The sequence below is a fragment of the Petaurus breviceps genome, unplaced genomic scaffold, assembly GCF_028583685.1.
Source record: "Petaurus breviceps papuanus isolate PSGF00001 unplaced genomic scaffold, PetGlider_PUasm1.0 90881, whole genome shotgun sequence".
Lineage (NCBI taxonomy): Eukaryota > Metazoa > Chordata > Mammalia > Diprotodontia > Petauridae > Petaurus > Petaurus breviceps.
Genome location: NW_027187369.1, coordinates 8453850 through 8467340, shown reverse-complemented (window position 1 = coordinate 8467340; position 13491 = coordinate 8453850). Strand labels below are relative to the sequence as shown.

The following is a 13491-nucleotide window of genomic DNA, read 5'->3' as shown; positions in this document are numbered from 1 at the left end:
AGCCATGTTAGCCAGTGGGGTCGTAGCTGTAATATGTACCATGAGGACAATGTTTTGTCAGATATTTGCTATAAAAGTCCACTGTGTATATGAATCATAATTCGGGCCAAATTTTCCAAGGAGGCTATACTGGGTGCACCTGTAAAAACATACACACAAATCCCTGCCCTCTTCTCTCTGACCCTGTAACAACCAACCCAACCGCTTTCTTGTGTCTACAAACTAGGTAAGTGCCCACACACCTAACTGGCCCTCTGCACATGCATAGCAAGACACTGTACCCATTCCTGCCCATTTCTACACGTAGTCTACAGAATTACCTCCTCACTTGCCAGGCAACAGCCAAACTAAGAACCCCCTGAACTAACCCCCTGCCCAACTGTTGGGTAGCCAGTGATGGCAAATCATCATTTTTACAGGTGTAGCCCCTGTACCCACTTTTGAAAATTTGGCTCTTCCGGTGTATTACATCTTTGTTTTGCTTATAAATGTACTAAGTGTTGAGAATGTTTTAGTTTTCCTTAATGATAATTGTAATGGGCTTTTCCCCTTTTTTCTCTTTTTAATTTTTTTCCCCTTCAATGCTGTCTTGCTTTGCACTGTGAATTGCATGGCGTGCCCTGGTGTATCCTTCATGACGATGTCACATGGCTTGTTGCTGTGATACCTGCCACGCCCCCAATCCACCACATGTTGTCATGGTTACATAAATGCTCCACCTTCCTGTATGTCGCTTCCATGGTTCCCTCCTGAAAGTGCCCATGATGCACGGTGCTACGCCCACCACTGTGTCCGCAGCAACAACACCTGCCACCAGCGTCCCCTTCGCTGCAACAGCTACAGCCAATCAGGTTTGGCCCTTTCAATAGATTTCTTTGACGTATTCAGAGCTAGATGCCTACCATGTATTAGTTGGGCCGAGTATATTCTTTGGGGATTGGTGAGAGGGTATTGATGTCCCACTTTTCGCGGGTTTCTAGAGATTGCATTCAATGTGCATCCAGAGTACCCTGCATGCTTTGCTGCTGCTGCGGAGATGAATCCGCGCACATTGTGAGGTGGCGACTCTTTCTGAGGTGCTGCTCACAACATTGGACCATGAGGGTTGCCACCACACCGGTCCTGAAATGTATATCCCAGAGCTTTCAGGAATACAAAACTTCTTCCTATTATGACCTTAAGCACAGCTTCTCCTCTTTAGGCCAGGGTAGGGTGATACCCTGCATTATGAGTTAGTGTGTTGGAAGTTTCACTGAGTGGCACCCCATCATGACCTCTCTAAACCCCCAGAAAGATGATTTTGTCATGAGGAGTCCTCAGTGATGGCCAAGCACATCCTCTCTGAAGCAGATGTTAGAAATACCTTAGTTGTCCGCAGGGGTCTCCTTTGTCTTGGTTAGTCCCAGAGATAATCATCACCCGCTAGTTGCAGGCCTTGGATGGCTGTGGCCCAAGAGAGGAGTGTGTAATGGGTATGGCTGCTCGTGGCTCACTACCGTGGCCGCCATGACTCCATACTGAAAGTTACCTGGCATGGCTGTTGGGATTGCATCTTAAGTATAACGTTTGGAGCATTCATTGGGGACAAAACCATGTTCTAATCAGGGCTTTGTCCAAATGAACCAATACAGGAAATGTTTAATTTTGCCCCCAAATTGTGCCTTGAGTGGATTTGATTTATTTGTTGACCATGCCCAAGCAGTAAAGACAGTAACCAGAATGATCCCAAGGTACGATTTTAATCTGCATTCTTTTTCACCACTCTAGATATCCCAGTTATCAGTAGATGAACTGAGTAGCAGCATGTTTGTTTCACAGATGTAAACGTAACGAATAGAAACAGTAAGTTTCTTTCCATATTCCTATAATCAATAACAATTTTTAGAGGTGACATATTGTATCTAGGTAATTGCATTTGCTAAATTCTTTGCTAACCCTTCATGAATAGATATTTGTTTACAACTTCCAGCATGCTTTCAGTAATCTCAAATTTCCCAGCTGAAATGGTGGAGAGAAAATATGCAATTAATTTGTTGAGTAATGCCAGCCAGGGACTGCATGTTTCCCAGTGAGCTGGCAAGTCCGGAAATGTATTTTGAATGAAAAAGATTTTTAGTTCTTCTCATCTCCAGCAGGATCATTTTGATTGTGGAAAAGCTAACAAGTTTTTTAACTTGAACTTGAATCCTGAAAAATCATTTTTTATTGCTGCATTGTGTGAAGTGGAACAAAGTCGGTTCTGTGACCAGATTCTGAATGACCAACATGATTAGCTTAGAAGTTGTGAATAATGTGCTTCTCCCACAACACTGTAGAAGCTGCTGCTTTCAGAGGCTGTTTGCTTTGTGTTGCTTTCAATGTGACTCCATCAAAAATTCTTCCCAGTCCTGCTAGCTGTGAATGATGCAGTTTTATCATTAATCATTTTCTTCTTAAGTCACATTTCTCCTTCACCCTCAGTACCATCCTGTCATGGAAAGAGCACTGAGTTTGGAGTCAGAGGACCTGGATTCAAATCGAGGCTCTGTCACCTATGATTCATGTGACTTTAGACAAAGCATTTCCCCTCTGACCTTTGGCCTCCTCATCTGTAAAAATCAGGGATTTGGCCAAGGGCCCTCCTAAATTAAAATGCTGCGCTCTCATGGCCCTTCTTGCAAGTTCAGAATGCAGAAAAAGGCCTAGAACAAGTGCTGTCTCCAGTCACTGGCTGTCAATTGTTTCCCAAATGTCATAAGATCATACATCAATAACTGAAAGGAACTTCTTTTGACAGAGGAAAAACGGATACCCAGAGAGTCGATCATTCAAGAACACTTCTTAATCACTCATTCGGTGTCAGGCACCAAGCTAAGTATTGGGGAGATGAAGAAAGGCCAAAACAATTCCTGCCCTCGAGGAGCTCACACTCTAATGGGGGAGATAACATGCAAACAATTGTCTGACCTTTTCTGAAAAGAGAAGTTGAGTCATATTGACTTGCCCAGGGTCATCCAGCCAGTGAGTGTCCAAAACAGGATTGAACCCAGGTCTTCTCCACTCTTGAGTCCAGCTCTCTCTCCACTATGCCATGCTTCCTCATGTCTGCTTCTAGGTGTTCATGTGGATTGCATGCTTCAAACATAGGACCATAGACAATAGTAAAGCTGGAAGGCTTAGAGATCGTCCAGTCCAACTCCATTACTTGTCAGATGAGCCCAGAGAGGGTAAGGGCCTCTCACAAGGTCACACAGTAAGTCAGTGGCAGAGCTGGGCCCATAGCCAAGCTCTCATCCCTCCCCAACCAATTCCCTTTCCACTCCTGCCAAGGGCCTCTTCTTGAATTTTTAATGAAATATGCACTAGAATAGTTGGTTTGTCATGATTCTGTAGGGCAATCTCAGCATGCTTCAACAGAATGTTATTTGTTTTCAGTATATACTGAGAGATGAGAATTTCTTAAAAAGGAAAAAAAAGTTGTCATTCATATTATATAATTTGCCAAAGTTTTACACTTATATGCCAACACCGATATGTCCTGCTATATGACTCCAGAACAGTGAGATAATTTTTTTTTAATAAGTGTTGGGATGTTTCTGAAAATCTAGAGATGTGGTATCATGTAGACAAAATCTCCAGATGCTAGAAGTTAGAGGCTGGTCATTTGAGTGGCCTGCATTGTGCAGACACAGCCTTTAAAAGCTGAGTACCGTCCTGCTAACTTTGTCATAGATTCCAAAGATTCACAGAACTGGAAGGGGAACCTTCAAAAAAAAGGCAAAACATTCATTCTTTTTCTTAATGGACCCTGTCCTTGGTGCTGAGAAACCAAAGCTGAAAACCAACACACCTCTTGTCCTCAAGGAGCTTGAAATCTGAGAACCTTAGGGGTCACCTAGTTCAAGCTCCTTATTGTACAGAGGAGAAAAGTAAAACCCAAAGAGGGGAAGGATTCTTGCATAGGAACTCCTGGCTCACAACCCACAAATAATTACTTGCAGAGGCAAGGCTAGGACACCTGTCTCCTGACTTCCCGGTTAGTTAACCCTTTGATCTCTCTTTTTTCTTCCAGTGAAAATTCTGGACAGCAAAATCCTGGAGTATCAGAACCTCTCCTTGGGACGCTGCACGTGGTCTTTCTGTACATTTTCCCATTTCTCTTCTTTCACCATCTCTACAGTAAGCCTGCTGCAGCATACATGTTAACCAAAAAAAACCAAAACAAAACAAAAAAATCATAAATTTTTTTAAAACCCCAAAAAAGTGAAATACCAGATTTATGGGAATGTAAAAAAAAAATTTAAAAAGCGCACTCTATAGAAAAGATTAACAAACAGTGCTATTGTATAAGATATAAGCATAGACAAACTAGAATCAACTTTTGTAACATGTTTCTTTAACACACGTAATCTTTTTTTTTTTTCCGAGTACCATCACGATATGTGCGAATGCACATTGGATTGTTGTATATTATCAATGGATAAATGTTCGTCTTTTTAAAGTGTTATCTTGAGGTTTTGTTTACATCATAGTCTAATTGAGTTCTTGTAAGGTATATCAAATATACGCAATATCATTTCCCATTAATGTTACGTCTTAAGTTTCCACATAATGTAGTTCTTTGGTGTGGTTCATTTTTTACACTAAAAATGTTATGGTGGGAAATAGGGATGATGGGCTTGAAAACCACGACATGAGAATGTTGCTCTACCTTTAATCTATGGGCTGGTTCTGTAGGCTTACAGGGCAGCCTTCTTGAAAGGTTTCTCTTTTGAGGACATCTTGATTGTGTATGTAGTCCCTTACCCATTGCACATGCAGACGTGGCATGTCAACATATGCTTGTTTCCCCTTTACATGAAGCTGTGCTGTAGACAGGCAGGAACCCCTCAGCTGGCTCCTCAAAAGTTCAAACAAAAATGAAATTAATTGACTTTGCCTCCATGACCAATTTCTCAGCATCACAAATGAAAGTCATACAAAGGGACCATTACCATTTCTTGGTGAATTTAGGATCCCAGTCCCCTTCTCCCCCCCCCCACCCCCCGTGGGAATCTCCAAATCTGAGCCATTTCAACATCTTCAGCCAAGAAATTGGTCCCTGGAGGTTTAAAGGTACATTAATTAGCAAAATTTAGGGGCAACCTAGAGGGAAGAACATGTTCATAAATTGGTGGGGAAATGTATCCAAGCCCCAGAAGTCTTTTCCTAACTAAGGTGTAGTCTGGAAAAGCCAGCACAGGTGAGAATGCAAGCTGGTTCCAAATATGACCTTTTCTCTTTAAAGAGACACAGGTCCTGAATTAATGGTCATAAAGTAGCCACAGAGAAGATAACCATGGTGGGGATGGGAGGGAAATGATATCAGAGAAGCTGATTTGGGGAACCCTTTCTGTGGAGCCCAAGAGGAATCACGGACCATTCCTGTGAGCTTCTGCCTCCAGGAAGTTTCTGTCGCAATCCACATTACCCGTGAAGCAACAGTAGCTGAGATGTCGTGAGCACCTGTAATTACTAGTGACCATATTTTTAACTTCTGGGTCTCCCAGGCCCTCACCAAGCCTTTTTTTGTTTGTTTGTTTGTTTATTTGTTTATGTGTTTGTTTGTTTGGTGGAAACTTGGAATCTATAGACTCTTAGACATTTTGCTGCCCCTTTTGATTGGACCCCACTGAGCTGGGATGAATTCACTTGTCCATGCTCATAGAATTTACAACCAAGGAAAAGGTTTACTTGATTACAGAAATGGAATCAATTGGAAACATTTGACATTTTCCCATCAATTTGCAGATAATGATTTTCTAATCATTTGTCATTTTGTCCTTTCATCAGGGAGGATAAAAACAGACATCATTTCTGGCATATACAATTGGGGCAGTATATATCTTGTGACTTGCTGACCCATAGGGATCAGCAGGAGACTGAGAAAGGGAGAAGTGAGGGGTGAGGGGGAGTATTTGAATCCTACAAAAATGTGAGAGATGGAAGGAGCCTTCAGAAAACACCTTGCTAAGCGCCCTTCCTCCCTCCCTTTTATTGCTGAAGAATCTGAGGCTTCAAGTGGGGATAACTTGCCCCAGTTAGTAGCAGAGCTGGGCCTAGACCCCAGCTTTTTTTCATGCCTGACAGAAACAACACTCTTCCGGAGATGCGATCCACCCAAATGCTCCCCAAAAGGGAGCACTTCTATTGCCAGTGGGTAAGGATCCCAAAGCGCAGGATTAGGCCTGTAATGAGCAAAAAGCCTTATAGGTCCTAATCTCTAGCCCTAGAAGTAGGCTGGAAACCAGACTGCCAGTTCATTTCTCATTTGATTTTTTTCACTGGAGTCTGCTGGCCTAACATCCCGGAACAGTACTGCCTGAGATTAGTGATCTAACAGGCATCTTTTAACCACTGAATTTCTGTTTCCCGTGGTCTTAACATTGTTAGTAGAAAAAAAAGTGATGTGTATTTCCTGTAAGTGATTCTTTGTGTTATCAAAATGGGTTTTGCACAACCTGCGTGCCAGTGCCTCAATCAAAAGCAAACCTGATCACATTCAGCCAGAAAAAGATGTACTGCAAATGACCATGGCTTTCTTCGCTAAAGGAGGTTGGAATTCTGTATGTGCTCAATGGAGTTTTGTATATCTTGTCCCTTTGACGTTAAGCCTCCAATTTTCTTTAAGTTCAACAGCTGGCATTGATGTGCATAGAATGTAAACCTAGACCACAGCTGTTTTCATGTTACATTTAAAGCACTGAAGAAAAAGAGCTAGAAAAAGATTTTAGCAAAGATGTTCAATAAGGGATGTCCAGGGTAGGGTAATCTTAGTGAGCGCCATGACAGTTTTCCCCCACCCCCACCCCTCCCAATTGCCTGCAAATCCCATGCTAATTTGTGAGCGAGTACAAGGGAAGAAGGCTTGAAGTATTCACCAAATTCCAAACAAACCTTGGCAAAAAGCAAAACATAATGGAACCTGCCATTGAAACTCGCTTGTGCAATGATTTTTTTTTTTTACTGGAATTTTCTTTGTTCGAAAAGAAAAGCAAAACAAGTCGTCTGACTCTAAATTTCCTGAGCAAATGCAAAGCCTATTACAAAGTCACCAAGCTAATCAGTGACTCTAAGCAAGTATAAGATTTAGATTTCATCCTTTATTTGACAAGAGTTGTATGTAAAATTTAAAGCATTATAATTTTAGTGACATTTTATAAGCTTCCCGTTTTTCGTGCACCTATATTTTTATTTATCCAAAGTTAGTTTGGGTCCACTTTTCTCAGCCTTATGCAAAAATATGCAAAAACAGTGAAACTTCGGTAAAATGGGTCATGTAGAGGGAAAAAGAAAGCCGAGACTGAGTGTTTGCAAGGTTGTTAGTCATTTCAGTTCAGAAAACTGCTACACAACCAGACCAGAGACAAAACATTTTAAGAAGAGGGAAATGGATGCTGAAAACAGTGATCATTCTTATGTTCAGATACAGTATTTCCTTTTGCAATTGGCACATGATTCCACAATCAGCAGTGACACTTAATTTCTCATTTCTTGACAAGGTTTTCAACACAGTCACTGATGATTGTACGGTAAATCATCCTGTTCCCCTACTCCATCCATTTCAGAACATGCTCAAGCACTTGGATCTCACCATAAGTGTCATCTTGCTCCGTACAGTCTGTGGCTTCCCAATGGCCACAGCCTGGGCTTATCAGCTCACCACTTGGTGGGGGCTGGGGGAGAGCCAGGCTTCTTCCTGAAGTGCCCTTCTCCCTTCCCCCTCCTGCCATCAGCAGAAGCAGAATAGAATAAATCTTTATGATTTGAAGCTATTCTCAGCTCCACAGCCAATTAACATAATGCTCTTTTAATTGGGCACTGTTTCACATTACATTTTATCAAATAGAGAGAGAGGGTCCTATGTGCCCCTTGGGAGCACAGTCTTGGCTGGGCTCTTCCCCACCAAGAGCTCATTTGGGACCACTTGGATCGGGTCAGAGGCAGTCACAGAGTCCCGATTCATTTCTTAAAATTTCTTACTTTGATACATCATTATACATGGAATGATTAAGAAGCTAGAGTCCTCATTTTCCCCCTTTATCTCTTATACATTTTACATGCATTGAAACCAGATTTAAAAAAAACAAAAACAAAACAAAAAGATGAAATTGATGAGAAAAATCTCAAAGCCCATTCTCATTGAATGGACTTAAGTCTGACAGTGACCTGATTTTACCTTTTGCCTGTTAAAGGCTTTAGAATATACTGTATGTTAAAGACTGTAATAACTTTCTAAAAAAGTATAGTCAGTAACCTAATCCAAATGTAAATATAGGTACAAAATGTTATTTCTAAAGGCATCAGCTTCTTAGTTCATAGTCCATAATCATGCAATTAATTTTATTTTATCTTCTGCTCGCTTTTAATGTATTCCTTATTTTTGCTTCTTGAGCTCTTTAGTCAATGAATGAATTTAATTTTGAAGGAGAATTAGAGCAAGGTTAAGATGTTACTCTACAAAGTCACCTCATTTAGTTGTGTTCTAACCCGTGAACCCCTCTAGCTTGTAAGAGTTCATAAAGAGTCTGTCCAGTTTACAGGTTCAGAACCAAATTAGCTTTGTACACAATTCCTGCAGTGATGGATTCATTCTTAACGAGTTCTCTTAAGTTCTTCACAACAAAACTACAACATGGCTACCTTCGTAGACATTATTTTTAAGGTTTTTCACATGTAAATTTCAAATGAAGTTAAACAGTATGAGTTTGTCCAAGGTGCCCTTCCATACTGTCAGAGAAAGATGAGATTGAATATTTGAAAAATCCCAAAGTCCCATGTGAAAGCTGAATGGGTGACTCCATTGTCACCTTTTTGGCCCAGAAGTTTACAACATATGGCTTTAGAGTCAGGTTTTATAGCTTGTAGAGATTGTTGTGTGGAAAAGGGTTATTCCATAGTATTTTCACTCTCCAGACACAACCCACCCTGCTGCCTTTTATTGACACCACTGCCTCGGCCCGCCGCCGGTCTCTGCTTCATTTCACGTCTCTCTCTTCTCTCCGCTGTGTGTCAAGTCACAACAGTCTGGTTTCATTTCTGTTGCTCTGCCTGCCAACGTTCTGTTGTCTGAGATTCCATACTTACTTTCATGAGTACACTAGACACAAAAATCAGGGCTTAACAAATTAAACATGAATATTTTAATGTTAATTTATATTTTCAAAATTGTACATACAAAAAAAAAAACATTGTGGAATGACCCCTTAACAGTGTTGAAGCTACCAATATGCTGCAGTTAAACTGATTCAGTTAGTGTGCGAATGAATGTGTGAGACACACCTTTTTTGCACTTATGTACATAGTCCACGAAAGAAATCCTTGGAGCTTATTTTGAATATAAAAAAATCTGTAATAACACAGAAAAAGTTTGTAAAAGAGATAGCTATTACTGAGGCTTTGAAAAGAAGGACGTTTTTACTACAACCCTTAATCAGAAAGCATGCCATTTTTGCTTTGCCCCCTGACTGCATTCTCATTTGCCCTAGCGTACCACACAGCAGATTTTTCACAGGTCAACTTCAACTTGCAGCACTGAAGATGGAGAACAGTTCTTAGTCTGTTAGCAAAATCATTAGCAAAGATTTTCATTGCATTCACATGTCAACCCTATTTTGAATCGTGGACTATGTAGATACTGATAGGTTTCTGAATCACACTTTTGTCTTTCCCCTTGGATGTCACCGTTAACTGTGGAGAACACTATGCGTTACGAGACACACAACCCTCATTAAGATCAGCTCCAGTCCCTAGTCTGCTGTCATATATGGCCATCGATACATGGCTTCAATTCATAGTTAAAGCATTTCTTCATCACCCACTCCATGCCAGGCACTGTACTCAGTGCTAGAGATACAAAGACCAAGTGGAACCACCCCAGCCCTCAAGGAACATAAGTTCCACTTGGGCAGGAGGATAATCTGTACACATATAAATCAATAGAATTCGATACAAAATAAATAGAAAGTGACAGGGTAGGGGGTACTGACAACTGAGGGTGTCAGGAAAAGCTTTGTATAGGAAGCCTTGTATGTTGCCCAGTTGGAAATGAAATCATTTAGAGACAACCCCTCATCCCCGACTTCAGTCTATGGCCACACGAAACAAAATTGGGAAATACAGATGAGAGAATTGAAGGACTCTTCAAAAGGCTCTTCGGCCAGACTTGGCTAGGGGGATGGTTTTGTGTTGGCCCCATTTCTCCAGCCACAACTTCCCTTCATCTCTTAGGGAGCCCTGCTTGCAGGATTCCTACTTGGCAGGGACCATCTCTGAGCAGGCTTCATTGGACCACCTCAGCCATGCTATGTTAGACCTAACTGGACAGAAGAGGAATGGCCATGGGCCTGGGTGGCAGGTTAGCCAGATTGAGATGTTAAAAAGACTGAATTAGGCTCCGCTAAGCCTGTTCTGGTCCCGATATCAACTACAGGAAGTCCTCTACCTAGTAAGCTGAGCTGAAGATGGGATGTAGGAAGGGGAGGTTAATGTTCAATACCTCCACTGATGGCCTCAATTTCCTTCCATCTTCAAGGGACTTTCTCTGGGCTTGGGGGGGGGGGGTCATCCGGAGGTGGCCAGCTGGAGCTGGTGTGTCTTGCAATTGCTTTGACAGTGTTAGCATGCATCCCTGCTAGTATCAGGTCACCACAAAGCTTGAAAAAGAAGCCATGGCCTATAATCAATAATTCAATCTATGCTCATTCCTCCAATCCAACAATCCCAGGAACAATTATCAAAACAAAACAAAAAACCAGCTCCAGTTGGCTAGAAATGTTGCATTCTTCGTTGTTAATGTTTTTTTATTATATACCTCTCCACCATAATCATTTGAATCAGCTACATGACAAACCAAGGAAGTTAAGGCCCAGACATTTTTAATTAACTAGTTAAGCTGAGTTGGTTAAGATATTTTAAGTTAACTCAAACTTCATCTGCTTCCCTGGATTGTCATTAACTTTCCAAACATTTACCCTCCAGAAATGTTTTTCCCCAAAAATGCTAATAAAGAACCCTTCCATCATTTCAACTAAGAGGAACAGCTCATACTAACAGGATTGAACCTAGTTGTTAAAAAAAAGTCATTGGCCATAGGCAGAGCACCTTTGGGGCTATTAACACAATGGCTGTAATTCTAAAAGGGAAGCAGGATAGATAATTAACGTGACCAGATTGATGACAGAGGCACCCAAAGTGATCTCTGGTTAAGTCCACAAGATGTTTAGACTGAATGCCTCCAGAAATTCTTACAGCCCCACCATTTAACCCGACCTGTTGAGATTTCAAACTTTGTCTTGACTCACACTGCCTATATGTTTTGATCAGATCCCATAGTTTGGGAGGAAAGTGAACATTTTCAATAGATTACATGAATGGTTCATTTTTGTGACTACATGAATGGCTTCCGTGTGATTCAGATCCTTAAAGTCATGAAGAATAGTTGCTTTGTGACTTTTGTTCACTTTGAGCCATACTGACACAGTCCAATACAAGCTAACTCCAATCTGGTTCAATCCATTCAATTCTTATTTTCCAGTACATTCTAGTCCATGCTATCTCCATTTAAACCCAGTCTGAGCTAACTTCAATTCAGTCCAAGTCATGATAATTCCAATTCAATTCAATCCATGCTTATACCAAACCAACCCTTTTCGTGCTAAATATAATTAATTCAATCTATGCTCATTCTTCCAATCCAACAAACATCAAGTCACTTCACCTGATTCCATTTAAAAATACCACTTTCCTGTGACTCCACAATTCCTTCTCCCTCCAGACAAAAAGACACTCTTCAGTCAATAATTGCATCTCCACTGACTGCATCTGTTTTTTTTTTCCTAAACTACTGCCCTCCACCCTCACCTTACTTTAAAAGCTTTGGATTTTACTAGTTGGTTTCATTTCAACTTCTGGGGAAATCTTCTGAAATTGGCCTGGGTTTTAGGCTGCTAGAAGATATTCTAACTCTCATCAGCTCACAGAGATGAAGAATCTCTCTTTTTCTCCCCAAACTCTAGGATTCAATAAAAAATGTGTCCTCTCTCTGTCTCCACTCTCTGGTTAGAGTCCATGCAGTACCCTCATCTTGGTTCATAGTGGGTTAGTGTGTGCTAAAGAGCATAGGACTCTTGGTTTATACTTTCATTCCTTCTCTGATATTGGCAATTTTAGAAATACCTATTTTACTTGTAAATGAATCCTGGCTCTAAAATCATTCTTTATATTCAAGAAACACTGCTAAAAATATTTACTTGTGTTCTGCTAGGTCATGTACTATTTCATCAGAAATACAGATCATTATGCCTCTGTAACAAGAGAGAAAGTAACATGCCCAATTTAAGGGGGGGAAAAGGGAAAGCCAACTTTTGGTAACCTTTCTCTCTCTGAATACACAACAGAAGGAATTGCCTGACAGAATTACAAGGTCCCAGTTCTTTATGACTGTACACAGATGTTTGATAGTGTTAGAAGCCAAATGATTTTGTCACCATGACTCTTGTGTCCTAGCAGATGAGGGGATGATAAGACCATCATTCTAACTGGATTGTGGGATTTCTCTGGTTCAGATTTGATTCTCTTTTGTGGTGGTTGTGGTTTTGGCGGGGGGGGGGGGGGTTGGGGTTTGCTTGTTGTTTGGGTTTGTGTTTTTTCTCTTTTTTTGGTTGTGGTTGATTGTTTGCTTGTTCTCAAAATCATGAAACATGAACCACCCGTTTGCTGTCACCTGATAGTGACTGCCGCTTCTGAATTGACGTTGTCACCTAATTGTGCCGAAGCAGTCGCTGAAATCACAAGAAGACAATGTGTGCTCTGAAACTGACTGGCTTTAAATGCTAACTGAAGAGCTTGTTATCTATAGCAGCTATACTGTGTAAAGTACGCGCTTATTTGCCATAGACACTTCTGGCTAAACATAAGGTAAAAGGAACATTAGGCAGGAAAAAAAAACACAACTAAGAATTGATTTGTTTTAGGTAAAGATGCTGTTAGCCCTTTGGAACTGTAATGGATCACAGCAGTGGTCAGCAGATGAATGAGGTGTTAACTGTTCCAATAATGTTCCCTCAACTGTTATCAACAGAATGGATGCTTGGACTTCTTTTCTTTTCTGCAAAATTATATCGCTATAGCGCTTGTGTGTGCATATGTGCATAACAAAACCCATTTTAATATGTTACTTCTATATCGTGGTTTATTTTTTGACCTTTTAATAAAGTGTACAAAATTCCAGCCTTGGTTTGGTTGTGGTTTTGTTCTGATTTTAAATCACTCCCCAACTCTACACATCAAGGGATACTTCCTCCGAAATCTCTTCCCATTTCTTTCATTAGCCCTAATCTTTAAAAATGAGGATGTAAAAGTCAGTCGACTCAATGAAATTTTCTCCATGCCATACCTTACACAACACAGAGACAAATATATTTTTATTTAGCTAGCCCTCCAGCATTTCGAATTATGTTGAGAATGTATCCT

The 13491-nt window shown here is 40.8% G+C and overlaps 1 protein-coding gene across 16 annotated transcripts in view; it reads left to right on the top strand.

The window, feature by feature from the left end:
- The window catches only part of MBNL3 (muscleblind like splicing regulator 3), a 163643-nt gene extending 150395 nt beyond the window's left edge, over positions 1-13248 (top strand). For all 16 annotated transcript variants that reach the window (XM_069074085.1, XM_069074092.1, XM_069074093.1 and 13 more), the window contains 3 exons: positions 757-851; positions 1768-1842; positions 4052-13248. In XM_069074085.1, the coding sequence (XP_068930186.1) occupies positions 757-851; positions 1768-1824 (152 nt within the window). In that variant the 3' untranslated portion in view covers positions 1825-1842; positions 4052-13248. The remainder of the gene's footprint in view (positions 1-756; positions 852-1767; positions 1843-4051) is intronic.
- Positions 13249-13491: the final 243 nt, after the last annotated feature.